At 36.6% G+C, this 17416-nt stretch overlaps 1 protein-coding gene across 1 annotated transcript in view; it reads left to right on the top strand.

Annotated features, from left to right (window-relative positions):
* KCNT2 (potassium sodium-activated channel subfamily T member 2) overlaps positions 1–17416 on the top strand; it is a 1342824-nt gene that overhangs the window by 281771 nt on the left and 1043637 nt on the right. Inside the window, 1 exon segment of the mRNA XM_040262901.1 lies at positions 13563–13671. Within this exon segment, the coding sequence (XP_040118835.1) occupies positions 13563–13671 (109 nt within the window).

The following is a 17416-nucleotide window of genomic DNA, read 5'->3' as shown; positions in this document are numbered from 1 at the left end:
GTAGCCCCCCAGGCTCCTCTGTCCATGGAATTTTCTAGGCAAGAATAGTGGATTGGGTTGCCATGCCCTCCTTGACTTTTGCTAGACTACAAAATAAATGCCCAGTTGAGACTGAGCATGTAGAAACTTTGATAGCAATCTGACATTGTGACATCCTGATGCCTTGCAGTGTGTTGCTCTTTGGAAAGCAAGTAGACTGGTTTGGATCATATCGAGTTCGTAGGTGAGTCATATATGGCGTGAGTTCTGTGTGTGTGTGTGTGTGTGTTAGTTGCTTTGTTGTCTCCAACGCTTTGCAACCACATAGACTGTAGCCCACTAGGCACCTTATCCATGGGATTCTCCAGGCAAGAACATGCATGCAAAATAGAACCATATATGTGTCCACAATAAGTTGGAAATTAAAAAAAAAAGAGAGACATCTGTCTTTCATCACAATTAGCTGAGAAGCCTAGCTCCAATGCCCTATCAGTAGAGTCTTTTGTGCCTCACCTTCCTTGTTTGTCCTGCTCTCTTTAAACCACCTGGATTTTGTGGTCTGTCATAACTGCATATCAATATACTGTTTCCCTTTGTTGTGATTTTTGATGGCTCCTGATTGACAATAGCAAACATACACACAAACAAACAAAATCCTACACGGATGGATCCTGTTCTCCTGCTCCTTGGCTGAGTAAGCGCCACTAATCAGTGAGTCACACAGTGAGTCAGACTCATATTGCTGAATTCATGGTCCTGCAGCTCACAGGCCCTTCACAGTGTGCACTTTTTTTTCTTATTAAAACACGCTCTTACTCTTGCAGTTACAGTTTCAAACTAGCTCATCGCTTAATTCCTAGATGGGGGAAAACAATGCATGAAAGATTTCCTCAGATTTTTGCTACCATATTTCCCCAATGTCACTTCCTTTTCACCCACTCTTTCCTGCAAAATACAAAAGTATTTCCTTATTTCCATGCTGGTTTCCCTGGTGGCTTAGATGGTAAAGAATCTGCCTGCAACTTGGGAGACCCAGGATTGATCCCTGGGTTGGAAAGATGCCCTGGAGGAGGGCATAGCAACCCACTCCGGTATTCTTGCCTAGAGAATCCCATGGACAGAGGAACCTCGTGGGATACAGTCCAGGGGGTTGCAAAGAATCACACATGACTGAGGGACTAACACACACAGACATCTTGCTGGATCCCACTGCCTGGTACCCTGTCTGCAACTTTGTGATATTTTTCTCTCCTTCATTTTAAAATCTTTATTTGTTAATCTCCATGGAAATTTAAATATCCTCCTACCTCTCAGATTTACTTTTAAGAAAATTAAAAGAAGTTTTAAGCAACTTTATGAAACTCTACATGCTTTCCTCACCTTTCAACTAATGACTCTTAATTATCCCTAAAATCTTAGTTTACACATCACTTTTGGGGGCATTTTTTTCTGATTCCTTGAGGAAAAGAAAGGTATCCTTTTTAAATTCTTAGAGTGCTTGCATTCTTGTCCTTTATAAAACTTATCATTGTATATTTACTACTAATAAGTCTTCTAGAGATGTTTCAAAAGCTCTTTGAATCAATGACTCAAATCATTTTAGTCCAGCTATAATTTTGGCCACATTCTTTCCAAACTCTGTCATTAAATGATTGGCGTTCGAGGAACATGGTGTTTGCATTTTTTCAATCATCAGTTCAACTTAGTGATGATTTAAGCCACTTGTCCATCTGGTACCAAGTAGTAAGCTTTAAAGAATGTTCAGGAGAGAGGAAAACCACTAGAAGATTCACCTATTGTAACGCACTTGGTTAATCAATTTTAGACTTGTATAGTTTTTATAGAGTTCTTTATAGGCAGTTTGAATTTAATATGGATTTAAGCAAGTTACATTATCTCTCTGAACGTCTAATTCCTTATCTGAAAACTGTTTAACACAATATATATCATAGAGCTTTTGTGAGCTTTAATAACACACACACATACGCACATGTATATGAATCGTTTAGCATAAAAGGTGAAATATTGTTTGGGATTATTATTATTGTAATATCATTAAGATAATTCAATAAATATATCATTCACTTTCAATTTTCATGACATCAGTTACTATCACAAACTAGTGAGAAATGCTTTCCATTAGTATCTAAATAAATTGAGTTCTGAAGTCAGCAATTTTTCAAAAAACATTAATACTGCTGTTTTTGTGACATGGTTTAGAGAAAGAGGTTAATAAAATTAAAACTGTTTTGCTCTAGGATATAGGAAACTTGGTTCCTCTTTTGAGCTTTTAATTAGTGTGATACATTAAAAAAGTTACAGCATTAACATAGCATAAGGATTCAAGCAATTAGAAAAACACAAAAATGTGTTTTATACTCAGTATTACTGAAGTGAAATAAATCTGTTTTTTTAATGTTGCCAACGTCAAGCTGAGTTGAATTCTGTATATTTAATAAGAATCTTATATTTAAATCTTGTGAAAGTAAATGACTTTTAAAGCTTTACTTAAATCTATTCTTAGTCATTTAGTGGTTGAATGGTTCACAGTCTTAGAATTGGAAGAAGTGTGATGTCTGCTCATACACACACACACACACACACACACACCCCAACTGGTAATTTATTGATTTAAGCAACAATATCAAAATAAAACTCAATTGTTAGAGGTTGTCTATTCTCCTTGAAGAAGAAGCAATTTTCATGGCAATCAACCCACTCATGCTTATAAACAGAGCCTAATAAGCAAAGGTTATGTGAGAGATTTATAACACAATTTGTTCAGTTGGTCTATGTAATAAACTCTTTTCCCGTAAAATAAAAACAAATAACATTCAATTTTTAAAATTTACTCCGTTTCATGTTTCTCTTTGAAAGCTCTTTTCCAAAGGATATTTGATTTCTGTAAATCAAAACCCAGGGCTAGAGTGGTTTCCTGCACTGGCCGCTTGCTGTTTACAGCTTTCCAAAGACCCGTTACCTAGCAACTGCATAGAAGAAGCTTCCAGTAGTTTAAATCATAGACAAGCTCAGAAAATACTGTGAAGCAGACCTTAAAAAAATTCTGACTTGTTAAAATGTAATTAACAAATCGACTTTCTGTCGAAATAGATCAAAATAGATTTGATCATATCTATTGATGACTTTATAACTAATTATAGTTGCTAATCTGAAAAGCTTTTAAATCAAAAATGATAAACATAGCAATAAAATAGAAACCACGGATCTCACATAATCCTGCTGTTTTAAAAGTCACAGTCCTTGAAAATTGTTTCCTATTCCTTAAGATGGCTACTGTTAACAGTTTGAGTCCTGTTGTTACACTTTTTTTGTGCATGTGTGTAGTCTGCTTTTGTATCAGTGGAGTTATATCCTTTTACTCCTTAAGATTTTAAACTGTGTTATTGACATTATTTCAAGATGGCTTATGGAAATTTCATTTTTAGTAATGCCGAATTATGATGATAAACATTTAGCATCATCTAAGTGATCCCTGGGTCAGGAAGATCCCCTGGAGAAGGAAATGGCAACCCACTCCAGTACTCTTGCTTGGAAAATTCCGTGGATGGAGGAGCCTGGTGGGCTTCAGTCCATGGTGCCACAGAGTCAGACGTGAGTGAGTGACTTCATTTTCACTTTTCACTTTTTCCAGTGATCTGAATGCGGATGATCACCATCATCGGTGTAGCATTCTGATCAGCATTTTGTTCTCATTATCTACTCTTCCCCTCAGAAAATCCCATGAGGTAAATACTATTACTATTCACACTGTCAAAGATGAGGCAAGTGAGGCTCTGAGGGAACAGGACCTTGTTCAGGGCCTGACACCCTCGGTGGTGACCTCACTGGATCCCAAGCACTTCTGCTCGAAGAACAAGCAACAAGAGAGAAAGCTGAGTCAAAACAAACAGAAAGTTTACAAGGACAAGAAGGAAACACAAGACGGAATATATGTAATTTCAAATAAGGAAAGGTTTTCTTCAACAAGGGAAGAGAATTAGAAAACATGGACAGATTTGATCTCTGCTAAGGAGTGCATGTTGTCTGCATAATCAAAACTGGCCACATGCGTGGCCTCACCAATGAGAGGGAAAGAACTTAGACAAAACTGGTTTTGTCTGCCAAATATTAACCCAGAAGTTTACAAAACTTGGTCTAGTAACCATGTTTAACTGAGGAGCCGATACATGCCGTTGCCCCCCGAGGAGCCACCCACCCAGCTAAAACTTGGGGATATGTGCAGGAAAAGGAGGGCCTCTTACTAAGGAACAAGAAGAGAATAAATATAGATGACAGTAGTTTCAGCCACAGTTCAAATCTTTTTGTTCACCCGAGTATCCGGGTACAGTATTTTTTCTATACAATAAGATAAACGTGTTCAGTATTAGTTGCTCAGACATGTCCGACTCTTTTGTGACCCCATGGACTCTAGCCCACCAGGCTCCTCTACCCCTGGGATTCTCCAGCCAAGAATACTAGAGAGGTGGCCATTCCCTTCTCTAAGGGATCTTCCCAACCCAGGGATCAAACTTGGGTCTGCTGCATTGCAAGAGGAGCATTCTTTCCCATCTGAGCCACCAGGAAAGATACTCATCCATTATTATGAAAAACACACCAAAGTTGCTTTAGTTGTTAAATCTCGCTCCAAGTCCCGGATATCTCGATAATGCAAAGTCATTTCTAGCTGTGGACCCTAATAGCCTGGCAGCAATAAACCAATAAATGAGTTAGGTACCTTCACTCCCACCCCATTTGCATATATAATAGAGGGGCAAGATAAGGGTAATAAAATATTAGCTTTTGGAAAATGAAAGGGAGACACATGGCAGACATTGGTCCATGGCAATGGTGATTATCCTGTGGGACATGAATTGCAAAGACCTCGCAGGAAAGTTTTGACTAGAGACCATCCTGCTGTACAGGATAACTTGTCTGTTCCTAAGCATAGATTCTTGTTCACTATTTTCGGTGATTACAGAGAATGTTGAAATTGGAACAGATTTCCTCTAGTCCTTTCCATGTGTCAGTGATCTTGCTTAAAGTTCTTTTCTAAGAACTTTCGTACACTTGCCTTAGTTTGCTTTTATTGCCCCATCCCTCTCTCTGGCTTGGTTGTCATGGCAGCTACCTTGGCATTTCAGTTTGTTGACCCTCTGTTAGTTTGACTCGTTAGTCAAAAATCAACTCTAGTGTCAACTGTCTTCCAGGATTTTACTTCCATGCATTTAAGTGGCCAGAGGAATCTAAACAAAAGCCAACCCATAGGCTAGTCCCACTTTAAATTCATGATCACTAATTTTTAGGCATCTAGCAGGTGCCAAACAGTCGTTCTGTTTCCTAAATCTGTTTCTTTTACCCTCTCTTAAACAGCTTTGCCATGTTTTCTCTTCTTACCTCCAACCTCTTCCCTATCAACATTCCAACCTACTTCACTAAAAAAGTAGGACCATAGGAAGAAAAACAAAGTTTTCATAAACTTCTGCCTACGCACCTACTCACCAGTCTGAAGGTAGAACTCCCATATGTTCTACCTCCTCTCCTGTTATTATATATGAACAATTTTAGCAGCAATGTGACTGAGCAGGGTCATGGAAAGAATAACGTATTATGTTAATCAGATTACCCAAATTCTGACAGTCTAGGAATGACATTTTAAGGAATTGGAAATATATCCTATAAAGCTTTCAGATTTATGAAAGGTCATTAATCCACTTGGCAGATTAAAGAGCACTCTCTAGCTATTGATAATAATGTATATTTGCCTTGTAACTCCAGTATTTTTGCCACCTGATGCGAGGAGCTGATTCATTTGAAAAGACCCTGATGTTGGGAAAGATTGAAGGCAGGAGGAGAAGGGGATGACAGAGGATGAGATGGTTAGAAGGCATCACCGACTCAATGGACATGAATCTGGGTAAACTCCGAGAGCTGGTGATGGACAGGGAGGCCTGGCGTGCTGCGGTTCATGGGGTCGCAAAGAATCGCACACGACTGAGCGAGTGAAATGAACTGAACTGAACGAAGACCTAGCCAGTAGTCAAGTGTTATTGAGAACTTTATTGTTTTTGAACTTTCATTTGTGTTTAGTTTTAGGTTATTTAAACTTAAATAGCCACATGTGGCCAAGGCAACTGTATTGGCCAGCACAGTTTCATTTTTAATTTACCTAATTATTTAATTATTTTATTGAAGTATAGTTGATACACAGTGTTGTATTACTTTCAGGTGTACAGCCATGTGAATCAGTGCTGTGTGCTTAGTCGCTCAGTCATGTCCAGCTCTTTGTGACCCTGTGGACTGAAGAGCCCACCAGGCTCCTCTGCCCAGGAGGATTCTTCAGTCAAGAATACTGGAGTGGGTTGCCATGACCTCCTCTAGGGGATCTTCTGGATGCAGGGACCTTCTGAACCCAGGTCTCCTGCACTGCAGGCAGATTTTTTTACCAGCTGAGCCACCAGGGAAGCCCAAGAATACCAGAGTGGGTAGCCCATCCCTTGTCCAAGGTGTCTTCCCAAACCAGGAATTGAACCAGGGTCTCCTGTTTGCAGGCAGATTCTTTACCAGCTGAGCTACTAAGGAAGCCTGAATCAGTTACACTGATAGTTATGGTGGACAATGTTTGTGATCTCTGAAGAAGAGAATTTAGCTTCAGGACCAGAGGGGAGGCTTCAGACGCTCAGAACTTCACGTGGCAGAAGTTTCATTAGAGTGAAAAAGGGGCAGAGAAAGCTTCTGATGTAGACATCAGAAGGGGGGTGGAGAGTGCCCTGTCACTAGTCTTAGCAAGGGAGCTGTATACTTTCTCAGTTGGTTATTAACAACAAATCAAAAGAACATCTTAAGGATGTAAAGGTCTTACCAGATACTCCCACAGTATACATTTTAAGATAACAGGATTAGTCAGACTTTTTTAAGGAGAAACATGTCTTTGAGCAGGATACATTGTTGTTACATAATCATCGGTAAGAAGTTTAAGGTTAAACATACCTTTGAGGAAGATGAATTCTTTTGTTGTATACCATTAGCTCTGGGCTTAAAGAAAAAAAAAAAAAAGAAACTTTTATGTGACTATGACAAAGGAATGTAGAAAAAAATGTTTGTCCTTTTCTCCTCCTCGAGGGCCCCAGACTCCTTATCAACCTACCCAAGAATTAACTCTCTCCATACATATATATATTTTTTTTCATACATATATATTTTCTTTTTCCTTATAGGTTATTACAAAATATTGAGTATAGTTCCCTATGCTATACAGTAGGTCATTGTTGGTTATCTATTGTGTATATAGTAATGTGTAGGTTAATCCCAGACTCCTAATTTATCTCTCCCTCTGCTTTCCCCATTGATAATCATACATTTGTTATTTTTATGTTTGTGGATCTATTTCTATTTCATATATAAGTTCTTTTGTGTGTTTTTTCTTTAGATTCTGTACATTAGCAATATCATATGATATGTGTCTTTCTCTGTCTGGCTTACTTCACTTAATACAATTATCTCTAAATCCATCCATATTGCTGTAAATATCATTTATTCATTCATGACTGAGGCAATTATATTTGCCCACACAGTCTTAGAAGGGTGATAAATGGGACGCTAAAAAGTTGCAAAACAGGACAAGCATTTAGGAAGCTGTTTTGTTAGCCCAAGTGAGAGATTATTAGTGTTTAAATAAAGGTCCATGATCCCTTTAGCTGATTTGGGATCCCTCAATCCAGAAAACTCTGAGAAAAGAAAATATTTTAATATTTCTGTTAGTGCTAAAATCTGACCTGAAGTTATTTGGTAGTAAACCCTCTACTGAACTTCATTTTTTTTTTTTTCAAATTAGTAAAAGTATTCACACATTTAACTGCAAAAACAATAGTGTTTTTTGCATAGGTTGCTCCCTACATCTAGTGCACAGGGTTTGCAAGATGAAGCATATTGTTTCTAAAATTTGAAAAAATAAATTTTAATTCTAGAAGCTGATATCTGGCCCTTAAGAGAATGGATAAGGATCAGTTCAGTTCAGTTCAGTTCAGTCTCTCAGTCGTGTCCGACTCTTTGCGACCCCATGAATTGCAGCAAGCCAGGCCTCCCTGTCCATCACCAACTCCTGGAGTTCACTCAGACTCGCATTCACTGAGTCAGTGATGCCATCCAGCCATCTCATCCTCGGTCGTCCCCTTCTTCTCCTGCCCCCAATCCCTCCCAGCATCAAAGTCTTTTCCAATGAGTCAACTCTTACCATGAGGTGGCCAAAGTACTGGAGTTTTAGCTTTAGCATCATTTCTTCCAAAGAAATCCCAGGGTTGATCTCCTTCAGAATGGACTGGTTGGATCTCCTTGCAGTCCAAGGGACTCTCAAGAGTCTTCTCCAACACCAACCTACAATAAGTAGTTAAGAGTGGGAATGGGGGGGAGGCGAGTGAGAAAGAGACAGAGGACAGGATTGGTACCATCCATAACTTTTGCAGTCATATGACATTGGGAAATGAGGGGCAAAATAAGATGAAAGAATATTCTGCTTTTGTATTCAAGTTAGGAAATAAAAGTGAGTATAAATGTTTGAGGAAGAGGGATGGATTTGGGCCTGAGAGGAGACATCTAGAGATAAATTCAATTTTGATTTGCAGACTGAGTTTCACCTTTCTTAATTTGTGTAAATTAAGACTATTATGCCATAGTATTCCTTTTCATGTGTCAGTCATCCTTATTGGTGAAATATATGTTTTCTTTATAAAGAGTACTGATTTTTTGTTTTATCTAACAAGGAATCCCAAGATTATATATTAACTCATTAATCTAAGATGATTGCTTTCAACCTATCTGATCCAATACCTCTTTTGTATGATAAATATTTTGTCACACTTCCTTTACTAGCTTAGAACAAAATTCTGAGTAAATGTAAATATCTATATGAATACACTTTAAATAATTAATAGAATATGCAATTTATAATATGAAGGAGAAACAGAAGAGAAATAATTAATAGTAAATAAACATATATCTCAACATTGTAAATGTGAAGATATGAATAACAAAAAAAAAAGACAACACAAAACAGATGCTTGCACCAATAAATATATGCCTGCTACTGACACTGACAACATTAATGATAAATCTTTAATTTCTATTAATGACTCACATATAGTATTAACAAAATAAACTTTCTCTTAGTTTATACAGTAACTGTCTTCCTAAATAATTCAGTATTTACTAAAATTTTTCAAAACTTTGTATCTATGTGGAAAATTGCCTCCAGAAATGTGTACATTCTTGATGGGTTAATAGACACTGTAAAAACTTTACTACCTGTAGAAAAAAAGCATATACAGATATAAAAATGATGCCTAAAGCTACTTTTTCTCTTCTATTTCCCACTGATTGTTATAGTTTTTATGCAGGTTAGGAAGCAAAAGTTAGAACTGAACATGGAACAACAGACTGGTTCCAAATAGAAAAAGGAGTACGTCAAGGCTATATATTGTCACCCTGCTTATTTAACTTATATGCAGAGTACATCATGTGAAATGCTGGGCTGGAAGAAACACAAGCTGGAATCAAGATTGCCAGGAGAAATGTCAACAACATCAGATATGCAGATGACACCACCTGGCAGAAAGTGAAGAGGAACTAAAAAGCATCTTGATGAAAGTGAAAGTGGAGAGTGAAAAAGTTGGCTTAAAGCTCAACATTCAGAAAACGAAGATCATGGCATCTGGTCCCATCACTTCATGGGAAATAGATGGGGAAACAGTGGAAACAGTGTCAGACTTTATTTTGGGGGGCTCCAAAATCACTGCAGATGGTGACTGCAGCCATGAAATTAAAAGATGCTTACTCTTTGGAAGAAAAGTTATGACCAACCTAGATAGCTTGTTGAAAACCAGAGACATTACTTTGCCAACAAAGGTCTGTCTAGTCAAGGCTATGGTTTTTCCAGTGGTCATGTATGGATGTGAGAGTTGAACTGTGAAGAAAGCTGAGCACCAAAGAATTGATGCTTTTGAACTGTGGTGTTGGAGAAGACTCTTGAGAGTCCCTTGGACTACAAGGAGATCCAACCAGTCCATTCTGAAGGAGATCAACCCTGGGATTTCTTTGGAAGGAATGATGCTGAAGCTGAAACTCCAGTACTTTGGCCACCTCATGCGAAGAGCTGACTCATTGGAAAAGACTCTGATGCTGGGAGGGATTGGGGGCAGGAGGAGAAGGGGATGACAGAGGATGAGATGGCTGGATGGCATCACTGACTCGATGGACGTGAGTCTGAGTGAACTCCAGGAGTTGGTAATGGACAGGGAGGCCTGGCGTGCTGTGATTCATGGGGTCGCAAAGAGTCAGACACGACTGAGCGACTGAACTGATTTGAACTGATTTTTTTGAAACATTAGCCAGTGCAACATGATTGTACTTCAGCCATTTCCAACCAATCAGAGATACACACATTAACTGGGGCAAATGGAAGGAAGGGGACCCAATTTTTATTTTTTAGCACTGAAGGAAAATAAGATGGAATATTTTTAAACTATCATATAACTACCACATTTTCTCATGGTCCCCTGCTAGAAGAAATATAGTTTGTACATTAAGCCAAGGGAAAGTTTATATTTGCATATGGTATTCAGTTCAGCTCAGTTCAGTCGCTCAGTCGTGTCCAACGCTTTGCGATCCCATGCACCAAAGCAAACCAGGCCTCCCTGTCCATCACCAACTGCCAGAATCTACCTGAACCCATTGAGTCAGTGATGTCATCCAACCGTCTCATCCTCTGTCGTCCCCTTCTCCTCCTGCCCTCAATCTTTCCCAGCATCAGTGATTTTTCAAATGAGTCAGCTCTTCTTATCAGGTGGCCAAAGTATTGGAGTTTCAGCTTCAACATCAGTCTTTCCAACGAATACTCAGGACTGATCTCCTTTAGGATGGACTGGTTGGATCTCCTTGCAGTCCAAAGGACTCTCAAGAGTCTTCTCCAACACCACAGTTCAAAAGCATCAATTCTTTGGCGCTCAGCTTTCTTTAGAGTCCAACTCTCACATCCATACATGACTACTGGAAAAACCATAGTCTTGACTAGACGGACCTTTGTTGGCAAAGTCTGTCTAGGTTGGTCATACCTTTCCTTCCAAAGAGTAAGCATCTTTTAATTTCAAGACTGCAATCACCATCTGCAGTGATTTTTGAGCCCAGAAAAATGAAGTCAGCCACTGTTTCCCCATATATTTGCGATGAAATAATGATACCATATGCCAGGATCTGTTTTCTGAATGTTGAGCTTTAAGCCAACTTTTTCACTCTCCTCTTTCACTTTCATCAAGGAGCTCTTTAGTTCCTCTTCACTTTCTGCCATAAGGGTGGTGTCATCTGCATATCTGAGGTTATTGATATTTCTCCCGGCAATCTTGATTCCAGCTTGTGTTTCTTCCAGTCCAGCGTTTCTCATGATGTACTCTGCATATAAGTTAAATAAGCAGGGTGACAATATACAGCCTTGACGTATTCCTTTTTCTATTTGGAACGAGTCTGTTGTTCCATGTCCAGTTCTAACTGTTGCTTCCTGACTTGCATACGGGTTTCTAAAGAGGCAGGTCAGGTGGTCTGGTATTCCCATCTCTTTCAGAATTTTCCACAGTTTATTGTGATCTACACAGTCAAAGTCTTTGGCATAGTCAATAAAGCAGAAATAGATGTTTTTCAGGAACTCTCTTGCTTTTTTGATAATCCATCAGATGTCAGCAATTTGATCTCTGGTTCCTCTGCCTTTTCTAAAACCAGCTGAACATCTGGAAGTTCACAGTTCACATATTGCTGAAGCCTGGCTTGGAAAATTTTGAGCATTACTTTTCTAGCGTGTGAGATGAGTTTAATTGTGTGGTTGTTTGAGCATTCTTTGGTATTGCATACATGGTAATCATACCTTCTAAATTTTCTGGTAGTGGATTTTTAAATACTCTTATCTCATGTCATAATAGATATACATACTTTTCTTCAATCATGCGTTCAACTTTTGGTTTAAAATTTGTAGACCCCATGTGTTTGGCTATCATATGATTCTAAAGTAAAATTATTCTTCATTTAGCATTTTTGTAACTTTATTTTCATAGGTTGCACATTATATACTTAAAAATCATTTGAGAAATATTAAAATAGCGGTTTAAGTCACTGTTCCTTTGCAGATATTTTGAATACTTTTCTAAATTCAAAATAGGACTTAGAACCTACTGTCCTCTTATAAACTATTAAGTCATGGTTATATATTTTGGAGATTTTTCTTATAGGTTATTATTATAATACTTGTCAGTATTAAGCAGAAAAAAAAGAGGCATTGTTAGATTCTTGAGTTTTTTAAAGAGTAAATCCTGATGTGTAACCATAGCTTATAATTTCTTACATAACATGTAAAAGAAAATGAATTAAGGAAATGAAGGAAAAAGAAAAATAATGGGCTCTTTCATATGCTCACTGATGTTATGCAAACAAGAGTAAGGTTATTATTTATCTGCCTGGAACATTCGATGAATCACTTCCCAAGTAATCTTGTTTTGTCATAAAGTGTATAGTGTATGTTTTCATTTCATAGATCAGACTCACAAATTCAACCCATTTCTTCATTAGCTAAAACTGCTATTTACTGCCTAAGAATATTTATTTTCTTAGAACTTTAAGCAGTCTTTATTTCCAATATCAGCTACAGCAGTTCACTTGGAAGGGAAGGTTTTTTCCCCCAAAACAAACAGCTTTTTTTTTTTTTTCCCCAAACGTTAATTGCTTCTCTAAAATGTTATTTCTGTGTAAAATTGAGCATATGGCATCTGGGCCCTCATTCCTGCATGAAAACAATTTACTTGGGCTGAATGGCATTATTCCTTTTAACATGACCTTCACTCCCCCCCACCATGTGTCATCATTTCTAGCACTCTATTGTTTTTATGTCACTGAATTTCCTTTTATGCCATTTATTATCATTTCTAACTAGACTCTATCATCTTCTGAATTTATGACCTTAGATCCTAAGGTTAATGTATAATTTAAATTTGTATTTATATCAGGATTAATTTTTATTGATAATTGTAGTTGTTTTGATTGTACAAATTATTACCTATATGTTGTGCAAATATTATCTACCACATTTTTTAATAAGTAATTCTAAGTTTTTATGTTATATGACTATGAATTTGATAAATAAATCATGTTATAAATCAGCACTATTATATTTCATACCGTAGAATTATCAGAAGTAAAGGAGACTGTGTATAGTCTTCAATTTACTATACAGGCTGTACCTCACACCTGCCAACTTCTTACCTTTTTGTACAGATGAGGCACAGGAAAAAAACTTCTTGCCAAAGGCTGTCAGTTTTATTAAAGACATATCTGGGGTTAGAACCCTGCTGTACCTCAGTAACTTACCTCACAGTCTAGTACTCTCTCTTATGAAACATTTTTCCTGGAGATAAATTTGCACATGTAAAAACATCTCTGAAGCAAGTGTATTTATATGGAAGCTTTTGTAATTTTATTCTCTGTTTTACATATTATTTTAAAATACTACTATCCCAAGGTAAATTATTCTAATTTACCTATTTTATTTCAAACAGATCATGTTGTTTGTGAAGAAGAGTTTAAATACGCCATGTTAGCTTTAAACTGTATATGCCCAGCAACATCTACACTTATTACACTACTGGTTCATACCTCTAGAGGGCAGTAAGTATATTTTTTCTTTAAGATAATGCATTTTAAAGTATAAAAAAGAATTATATAAGTGTAGTTATGTGATTTAGAAATACAGTAAGCCTAAGTATATAGCTAGATATGTACCTTTACTTGTATTTGTGTGAGTTATCATCATCTGGTAGACAGAGGGTAGACAGACAAATACAGACCTACTACAGGGTCCAAGTCAAAGAGGATATTGACAGTGATTTGCTGTCTTTTCTAACTAATCGAGAGATGATTTGTTTTATCCTAAATTATATGCCTGAATCATTAGTTAGGCCTGGAATTAGGGTATTGTTTCTACTTTCAAAATTAATACTTAGCAAATAAAATCTTGAAAAACAGGATGACAGCAGTCACTATTGAAAGGTCTTAAAGTCATTCTTTTTCTGTTTCTGAGGTAAGTTTTTATCTGAAAGCTGTATGTACACAAATGAGCTCAAAATTAAAATTTTATAATTATTATATAATAATAACAAAGTAGTTGATAAAATTAGCTAATGTATAAAAGAAATTATTTAATGAATTTCAGGGTATTGAGGAAATTATATCATCAGAACATTTTTTCCTACTTGTTTATTTTAATAGAGTTTCCTAAACCATAGATGTTGTTTTTGACTTGCATTATCAAGTAAAATACAATCAGCAAATATAGTCACTGCTCTTATTTAAAGAGATAAATGTTGTACCACATTTCATACTTTTCATATTCCTTACTTGATATTTTAGACAAAATATTTGATTTTCTAAGTAAATTCCAGAGTGGTGCTTGCAGTTATAATCATTTAAATTTAGTGAGTTAATTGATAGTTGTTTAAATGAAATGCCAAATCAAATAAATCAAGGAAAAGGAAATTCTTTCCTGGGATTTAGTACTGCTTGGAGGAAATTGATAATTGAAAAACAGTATATTCCCTCTGGTGTTTTTAAGTAAATTTACCTCTTTTCTCTCTAATTATGTCTCTGCTCTATAGAGACAGAAAGAGTTTCCCAGAAGCAATTTTCTCAAAGTTCTGAATATAACTATTTCTATTCTATACATTGATAAGCCTTTAAGATGTGCAACAGAGAAAATGTAACAGGACCACAAATGAAATTGTTTTTCTTGGATGGACTTACTCAACATTTTGATGGAATTAAATAAAATACTGAAAACTTTGTCACCAACTAGTTGAATATTCATAAAACTTACCACATGGCTTCACTATTTTGTCATCCATCTTTGTCACAGATTCGTACAGCTGTAGAGCTGAGAATTTAGTCAGCTTCATTCTTGCACAAATGATCAAATGAAGCCCTTCAACACTAACACACATTAGTATTTATAGAATGGTTAAATTACATTTTCCAACTCCTAGTAAATATTATTTATTGGCACACAATAGTGCCTGGTGAACATTGCACTTCATATAAATTTAAAAAGAATTTCAGCATCACCTCAAATAGGACTTTTCCTAATATACTCTAATGAATTTTGTCATATGAAAAAAGAAAGTGGTGATCTTGAAAACATTACTACATAAGTAAGGATTTCCTATAAGTAAGATTGACCTGCAAAATCATTCCCCAATTAAATGACACAATAAGTGCTTTAATCCACCAAAAGTACCTTCTTTGTAGCAGCTTTATTGAGATATAATTCATATACCATATAATTCACCTGCTAAGGTATATGATTTTGTAGTTTTCAGTATTTCATAGAATTGTGCAACTATCAGTGCTAAATCCTAATATTTTCATTATCTCATAAATTCTCTACAGTTTTGCAATAGCCCACATTGTATCCAAACTCTTCCAACTATAGACAAACACAAACTTTACCCTATCTCTATAGATTTTTCTTTTCTGGACATTGCATATTGCAATGGATGGAATATTACAATGGATGCCTATTGCAATGGATGGATATGAATGGAATCATGCAGTATATGCTGTTTTTGGACTGGCTTCTCTCACTTGCCCTAATGTTTTTAAGGTTCATCCATATTGTAACATGCATCATTACTTCGTTCCTTTTTAAACTGAGTAGTTTTCTATTGTATGGATATATTTCTCTTTACTTTTCTATTCATCAACTGATGGGTACTTGGGTTGTTTCCAGCATTATGGATAAGGCTGTTCTTAATATGAATGTGAAGATTCTTATGTGGACGTGTCTTTAATTTCTTTGGGTCTGTATCTAGGAATGAAATTGCTGAGTCATGGGCTTCCTAGGTGGTGCTGGTGGTAAAGAAAGCACCTGCCAAAGCAGGAAATGCAACCGACACAGAAGACAAGGGTTAAATCCCTGGGTCTCGGGAAGAGCCCCTGGAGGAGGAAATGGCAGCCCACTCCAGTATTCCTGCCTGGGAAGTCTCACTGACAGAGGAGCCCAGTGGGCTACAGCCCATGGAGTCACAAAGAGTTGGATATGACTGAAGCGACTGAGCAAGCACACACACCAGTGATTCTATTTAGCCTTTTTAATTAGGAACTTCCCAAATGTTTCCTGAAGGGATTATATCATCTTACATTGCCATCAACAATCTATCATGACTCCAGTTTCTTCATGTCCTCAGCAATGCTTGTTATTATCTGCTTTTTGCATCATAACCCTCTCTTCTTGAATGCAAAGTGGTGCTTCATTATGGTTTTGGTTTGCATTTTCCTGATTACTAATAATGTTAAAATTAGTTCATGCGCTTACTGACCATTTTCATATCACCTTTGAACAAAAACCTATTCAGATCCTTTGTCCATTTTCTAATCACATTGTTTCTGATTATTGAGTTGTAAGAGCTTTTATATATTCTAGCTTATCTTAAACAGATAAATACCATCACTTCAGTATAAATGATCATCCTAATAGATCACTTAATTTAAAAAATCTAATATATTTTATTAATAATATTGTTTGACTAAAGTAATTTGTCATGCATTAATTGAAGGTATAGTGAAGATTCACTCATTAACAGAACATGTTTAAAATTTTGCCTTTAAGCATCAGCAGAAATTAGAGACCTCAAATATATTGATTTAATAATAAGAAAGCAAACTTGGGAGCTAAATTAAGTAGTTTAATGGGGAAATGTTGAGTAGCCTAGAAATGCTTTATGTAGGGATTATCAAACCACTAATTGAGACAATACCTACAGTAATACTCAAATTTCTCCATTAAAAAAGAAGGAATAATACTATTAAAAGTTCATTCTATAACAAATGGTGATTGACTAAAAAATAGTTGATAGACACAAGCTAAAGACTTAGATCCAACAAACACACAAAAAAATATAATACAAAATCTAAAAGAGTCTAATTTGAAAATATATTTTTAAATTAAATGCTCTGTAGATTGTAGGTACTTAAGGAGATAATAATTAAGAGTTCTGAAGCAAATAAGGTACACAAAGGAAACAGGAATTAGAGAGGGCAGCTTATTTAGTGACAGTCCTCCCTTAGGTCTGACAATGGAGTTCCTAATAGCCTTAGAATTAGATTTCTCCACTTAACCTTCATACGTTTGTTAATTCTTTTCCTCTAGCCCCTGGAAATGGGGCAAAGATGGAAACATATGTTAAGTATGGTTTTGTTTTGCATTTCCCTGATTACTGCAAGTGGCTTCAGTGGTAAAGAATCTGTCTGCCAGTGCAGGAGACTCACGAGTCACAGGTTTGATTCCTGGGTCAGGAAGACCTCCTGGAGGAGGAAATGGCAACCCACTCCAGTATACTTGTCTGGGAAATCCTCTCGACAG

Source organism: Oryx dammah, unplaced genomic scaffold (assembly GCF_014754425.2).
Source record: "Oryx dammah isolate SB20612 unplaced genomic scaffold, SCBI_Odam_1.1 HiC_scaffold_21, whole genome shotgun sequence".
NCBI lineage: Eukaryota > Metazoa > Chordata > Mammalia > Artiodactyla > Bovidae > Oryx > Oryx dammah.
This window is presented reverse-complemented; position numbering and strand designations above follow the sequence as displayed.